We start from the raw sequence: 7,269 nt of genomic DNA on the forward strand, positions 1-7,269 counted from the left end.
CCTCTCATAGACTTGACATTAAATTGAGAAGCCACGCAGCACCTATGCAGAAATGCTATGTGCTGTTCATATAGTAAAATAATTTGTTTCCTTTCAGCAGTGAGCATTCAAAAGAGAGTGCAACGGAGATCTAGAGAGGCCGACATGAAGCCCAAATGCCTTTTCTAAGGTTCCTTATTAATACGGTCTCATCCAGGGTGCAGTGTTGCCCCAGTACATCATGGTACAAAGAGTGCTGACTCTCTCTCCATCTGTCTCTATCTATCCATCTATCTCTCAATCACTCTATCTTTGCTCCTCTGCCTCACACACTCCCTCTTCTCTTTTTTTTTTTTTACCCTACCATGTTGTAAAAACACATTTCAAACACTTCTAATTAACTTCCAAGGACTTTAATAAAAAGCTAATACAGAGGAAAAGGTCAGTCAAGAATCGCTGACATTGCTGACACATTCCTGTGGAGAGGCAATGCAATCTGTTAAAAGGAGGCGTGCGTTTGGGCATGTGCGCCCGGGTATCTGTGAGCATCTGAGACGAATCTAACGATGAAAATAAAGCAAAGGAGTAAAGGAGTAACAGAGGAGTGTCAGTTTGCAGGAGGTAAGAGATTATCATCATTCCTAGCTATCGCTTCAGTCTCTTCCTATCCTCCTCTCCCCTCCCCTCCTCCATTGCCTCAGAGCCACCAATAAATTATGGATGCTTATTAGAAAAGGGCAATATTCAGCATCCAAAATAAACTCAGCAGCAAGAGACATAAAAGAGACACAAACAAAAAGTGCTGATGTGGGGAGAGGAAGAGTTAAAATCGCAGGGGAGCCAGTGGCCAGGGCAGTAAACCTGGAACAATCTCTTTCTAGGTCACTGGCTTTCAACCCAAGTGGCACGGCAAGCCAGTGTGCTGCAAAGAGAGTTTAGGTCTGCATTAAGATGCTGCTCAAATGTTGGCTGTGCGCAATTAAAACAGCACTGTGATGCAAACCTGAGCTCAGAATTCATCTGTACGTGCAGACCACAAATTTAAAAAAATAAATAAATAAATAATAAAAAAAAAGAAGCAGCAATGTATTTCAAGCCTTTCATTCTTCCTTGGGCAACATCTTCAAAGTGTTGTTAAATCTGTGCGCGATTTAAGCATATTAAAGTTTACTTTCTGCACTGGAGTGGCTCCATCTCTGGTGGTGCTCTGTTCCATGGCCAGTGGCAAGCCCCTTTCTTTCCTGCTGCTGCAAGTGGTTTGCTCAAACATTAACAACACTGTCAAGCAAAATCACTTATTTTAATTTAGTAAATTTCACCTTAACAGGAACATAATCAAGCGTCATGTTCCAGGCTAATGCAATTTGGGCCCCATTTAGCTGCTAACAGTTTGTGAGAGTTTGCCAAGCAATCAATAATTTGGTGTCGCTGTGAATTCCCTTGCTTCACCAAGTGTGATTTAACAGCCAGTGAACTAGGTTTGCATTTCCACTGTGATGTTGCACCGTGTTGTAGCCTTCAGAAGAAGAATCACAGAAGACTGTCTTGAAACTTTACGAACATCCGCAAATCCTCAAGGATGCGATGAGCTGGCACATGTTAAAGCCATATATAATGCCCAGGATTATACCCAGATTATGCGGATCTTGAAAATGACATGTACGGTAGGGATATTTGTGATCAGTATATGAAGATGCAAATAAAAAGCTTATCCCAAATGAAACCATAACCAGAGTAGTCAGTGATGAAGACAGAGCCTCAGAGAGGAAATACAAGCCCTTTGAGAAGGCGTAACCGTCAGCTGCCACACAGAAAAAAAAAAGAGAGAGAAAAGAGATCAGAGGAATATCAGGTCAAATTTGTTCACTTTGGTGGCCGCCTGCAGCTTGTGGCCTCTTCAGAAGACTGTACCTACTTTGTGCTTGGCTGGAATGTCATGGGTTCAGGTCGGGTCCTTGCTTTTCATGTCACTCTGTCTAGTAAAGTACAACGGCCTGAACACAATCTGAAAAAGTTGCACTGCTCACGGAGAAAAAAAGATTCAGCGCACAGGTATGCTTTCTCCGTTGAAATACAGCATAGCCTCTTCTTAGTGTACCTGTTTATCCATCACTTGTGACCAATCACCATGTGACAGACAGGTGTTAACAAGCTTTTTGACAGCCTATCAAAATACTCAAAAGTACAATCAATAGACAGCACTGCTGCAAGAGAAACAGTGAGTGATCCACAAGTCCCTGCTGAGCCAGCAAACTGTAGCAGTAGGAAACAAAGTGTGACAATGCCACACAAACACATCCCACACACAAACACGCACACACACACATACTGGCATAAGCTCGCACAGAGCCACACACACATTTCTGCGCATGACCTCACTCACACACATGTGCACACAGACGTGGAGGCATGAGCTCACGAAAAAAAAAGTCCACAAACACACATGCACACCCGAGAGAAGGCTAAATGAACATCACAGCCGTCCAAAGCACTAACATCAATCAGGCACGCTTACACCATTCGGCTCCCGACGGACAGTGAGTCACATCTGTCTCTGAGAGCAAGTGCTAAACAACTCCAAAGTGAGAGAAACCATTTTATGCATATCTGCAAACACAGCGAGCGAGTGTGCCAAACTAGTTGGCTCTTTTCCCAATTTTCCCCACTCCTGTTGTTTAGTGATGTGAAATTCTCAAACGATTTGTTCTTCCTGAATGACTCTTTTTAGCAACAGTGATTCACCTCCATGAGACAGGTGTTATGCAGGTATGCACAGATGAGCACTGCCACCACACGGCACAAGCCACCTGGGAGTCTGCGGCTTGCGAACGCTGGCTTATACCGCTCACAAAAAGCTTTCGGACTTTGCCTCCCTCACCTGAGGATAGGAGGCTCCCGTTGCCCATAAGGCCACGAATCCACAACACTGAACAAAATTAATAACCACCTTCTGAAATTAATCACAACATGTGTTCTTTTCACTGAACAAACTCAAAACTGCCGACTACCGAACAAAAACCAAGTTATACATCACCGCTGGCATTGCGCAGTTGTCTTCTTGGACCACCTGTGTTGATACAACACAGCCAGTGAGACATGCCTGAATACTTTATGACAATCACGCCTGCAAAAAACACTGTGCCGTATCTCCAGTTGGTTTTAAAGAACTCAGAATGACTGGCTGATTATCCCAACATCACACGCGCATTTTGGACATTTTGATGTTTCATTAGAGCGTTGGTTTGACCACAGGGTTATGAATTCTTTGTTTGCAGAGCAATGTTTCATAACACCATTATGAAAAAAATAATAATAATAAACAAGCACAAAAATGAAAAAGGGCAAACTGGATATGTGAGGATCCAGCAGGACAACAGAACTAGATTTGAGAAGTCCTTTCTACAAAATGGTCACTGGCACTGCAGAGCAACCTTATTACCTTAAGGAATTCCAATGTATATTTTTGTACGATGGGAATATCAGGGAATAGATAGATTTACTTTATTGATCCCAAACTGGGAAATTATTGAATGCACAGTGATGGATATATATGTTTTTGAAAAAGAAGCCTTTAAGTCCTGGGTTTATGAAAACTCTGTAAAGCCTAAATCTACAGACACAATACAGACACAAGTTTTGTCAAGACTATTCGGTACATCCATTGCGGTGTATCATACTGGTGTAGGCCAGATTAATTAGTATGAAGGCTAGTGTGCTTGCATATGCTTGAGCAAATGGCAGATCGTCAGCGGCTCTATGTGTGACGGCAGGTTAAGGGATTGCTTATGACAGCACATTACGCTGCTATGGCTAAACAGACCTTGTTTTCAATGGCTGCCACATGTCTTCAGACATCAGAATCAAAATATCAAAGTTGACAGATCAGTTTGTCTGTTTGCCGTGCCCGAAGCGACAGGATGCATATCTGGCCAAGCGCCTGTAGCTGAAGAAACTGAGCCTCGGTAGTACAGTCAGTCAGCCTTAAGAAGGGACAAATCTCTCTTTATCCTCAAAAGCACATGGACTATCCATTTTAAACTGACAAAGGCAATCCCTTTTTTAGAGAGCGTTTACAAGTCCTGCCTTCCTCTTGAGAGGTGTTTTGTATGTGTGTGTGTGTGTGTGTGTGTGTGTGTGTGTGTGTATTGATGCATATACCTAATAGTGGTAAATAAAAGGTGGGTAAACAACAGTCTCTAGCGAGTAATCATCATGAGGCAACATCGCAATATAACCAAAAGCACTTTTTCCCCATACACCATATCTTCTAAATAAAATAAGTTTGGTGCAACTTGGTTTGAGGCATAGTCTGAATTATCACAGCAAAGGTTTCTGCCAGCCTAAAAATGTGGATAAACTGAGTTCAGGCGGGTGTACATTTCCACTACTGTAGGCCTACATGTGGCGGGTAAACCCATTCCTGTGATCCCTAAGTTAATTTTTGCAGCGGATCTCCCTGCAGCTGTTCTTGCTATTTAAATGCCAGTTATTAGAGTGCCGCCTATTAGTGTTGGCTTACTGAAAGGCAGACAATGTTGCATGGAGAGGCGTTTAGGCTAATTAAGGTTATCATAGGCTAATGACTGATGAACCAATTAACAATCTGCGCTGGAAAAATAACAAAACAACTCAGTCAACCTGCGCTAATAAGATAGCACTCTATAATAACAATAATAATAACAACAATAAGAAGAAGAAGAAGAAGAAGAAGAAGAAGAAGAAAAATAATAAGAATAATTTTCTTCATTTTTATAGATGAGTTCTTACCGTAAACTCCTTGACCCTGGACGTATGGATGGACTACAGAAAGTGACAAAATCCAGAAAAGCTCCATGTTCAACTCGATTCCGTCATAACCTAATGAGAGAGAGAGAGAGAGAGAGAGAGAGAGAGAGAGAGAGAGAGAGAGAGAGAGAGAGAGAGAGAGAGAGAGATGAAGACCGAGAGGACCAGTGTGTGCAGATTCATGTGACAAACAAGAGGTGACAGCTGAGTGATTGTTATCAAAAGGGGAGAACAGGCACTAAGCCTTTGGGCGTGTTTCAATCGCTTTTTTCGTGTTCAGCTGCGTGTCCCTCGACCCCATAAGCCACGAAAATAATATTTCAAAGCAATTGCGCTTCCGCTGCATAACCCGCGTCCCTGCGTTCAAGTTAAAGGAAAGGGGTAATTCTGTCACAGATCGTGGATTAAAGCTTACAGCAGCCGAGTGTGTGCGTGCTACAGAATTGGAGATTGACGGGATTGCTCCAGTGTATAACTGTCGGCTGTTAAGGTGATTTTGTTGTCTCCTCACTCGCAAAGCAAAGGGACAGGTAATGACAGGACTACCACGGATTACCAATCGAGAATTACAAGTGGGGTCATGCACCTCGGACCCCCCAGCCCCCACATGCACGCACGCACGCACGCACGCGCACACACACACACACACACACACACACACACACACACACACCACCTCCTCCGAAACTCCCTTCATTTAGCCTACCTAACAATAATAATAATAATAATAATAATAATAATAATTTTTCAGAGACTTTGAGCAAGCAGGCTTACATAGTAATGGTGACCATATCCTGTGGTGTCACTGTATTATTCGTACATGCATTTATGTTGCTGGAATATTTGTGTACTAGACTATTCGTGCATAATTTACAATAGGCTAATGTCTACTACGTTTTTTTTTTTTTTCTTTCTTCCTCTTTGTGTGTGTGTGAGTGTGTGTCCATAACTTCACTTTTTAAATGAACTAATGATTGGAGGCTCGGTTTATTTCTCTGCTCAGTATAGCCTCCAGTAGTGTCATTCACATCCGCGCAGCAGAAACCTGAAAAGCGGCTCAAGTCATTTAGGGGCTGACCGACCTCTTGACCATTTACCTCCTGACATGACCATTTCTCAAAAGTCCAGTTCATTAAATCGTATCCTTTGTATATTTAACAAGATGAACAGGGTCATGCGTCGGTGGGTTAGTCAAGACGCATTTTAGACAGCACACCGAAATAAGTTTTATCACGCGAGTTAATAGCCTGTTTTCTTGCCACGATGTGTTGCTCGAGTTTTGCCCATCAGTATTGAAATATAGTCTGTTGCTTGCTGGCGAGCTTTTCAGAGGTAAAAAGGTTTGCAGAGGTCTTCAGCAGCACATAATCATAAAATATGACATAAAATAGCATCACTGATTCAAACTGAAATGATAGATCCCAAATTTGGGTGTCATGATGGGCAGTCTTGTTGAATGTTAGTTTTTAGGGTGGTCAACTTTGATAGTATAGGCCTACAAAGCAGCAGAGTAAAATGAAATATTGCATGGTATAAGGCCCCTATATATTTCGACATTTTTAAATATTTGGGCAACTTAAAGTATGTTAGATTCTTACACGGACACCGCATAAACACATGGAGTGAGATACAAATAAATTAACTTTTTTGGTCAAGTTTCATAAATGTACTGTAATCCAAATTTTGCGTACATTCAGGTAGCCTGTTCTTGGAGGCATGTGTACCTTTACTCTAGGGTGCCGTCCTTTGGGTGAGCCTCCTACGCCGCGCCGCGCGGAGCCTCTCGGCTCAGAGAAGAGGATGCCTCCGCTCTCCGCGACGCAGACCAGCCTCCGTCTCACCACCAATGTGCAGCAAAAGTTATATATCCTCCTCGAGTGGGCGTCCAGTTTCAGATATTTATTCTCCGAGGAGGAAAATCGGGAGATTGCAGAGCTCCCACAGGTCTAAAAGAAAAATCTCTGCTGGCTGCTGTAACTTTTATTTTACGCGCAGAGAGGCGCGCAGTGGATTCCTTCTCGGGGCGCCCACCGCTGCTCGTATCCACAAAGTCCCGCTTCTCTCAGATGAAAATCAAACAGAAGCACTTTCCCTTTGGAAAACGAGCAGCAATGGTAGTTGAGGAAAAATCCTACACCCAGTCTCTCCTTTGTGGGTTATTAACTCTTACATGCGGTGTTGAAATGGCTTTACCGGCTCTATCTCTTTGACCGGTGACAGTATAGTGAAGCTCCTAAAACACAATCTTGCGCTCTGAAAATGAGCTCCCCTCTGCTCATTCAATCAGCGCTGTGTCTGTGGACTCCAAGTGATGCTGGCCAAGTGGAATATGTGCGCAGACTGAGAACGACCGCCCCAGTCTGTGAAAAGAGAGAGAGAGAGAGAGAGAGAGAGAGAGAGAGAGGGAGAGGGAGAGAGAGCGAGAGAGAAGGCTTATACATAGATGCGCTCAGAACCTCACTAGCTCTCTTCCCTGAACAGGTTGTCAAAAGAATAGCATCCCCC

General features: G+C 43.2%; 1 protein-coding gene across 1 annotated transcript in view; it reads right to left on the reverse strand.

The window, feature by feature from the left end:
- The window catches only part of mdga1 (MAM domain containing glycosylphosphatidylinositol anchor 1), a 237,420-nt gene extending 230,860 nt beyond the window's left edge, over nt 1-6,560 (reverse strand). Inside the window, 2 exon segments of the mRNA XM_030044457.1 lie at nt 4,747-4,836; nt 6,489-6,560. Coding sequence (XP_029900317.1) covers nt 4,747-4,813 — 67 coding nt within the window. The 5' untranslated portion in view covers nt 4,814-4,836; nt 6,489-6,560.
- Nucleotides 6,561-7,269: the final 709 nt, after the last annotated feature.

The sequence above is a fragment of the Myripristis murdjan genome, chromosome 3, assembly GCF_902150065.1.
Source record: "Myripristis murdjan chromosome 3, fMyrMur1.1, whole genome shotgun sequence".
Taxonomy (NCBI): Eukaryota; Metazoa; Chordata; class Actinopteri; order Holocentriformes; family Holocentridae; genus Myripristis; species Myripristis murdjan.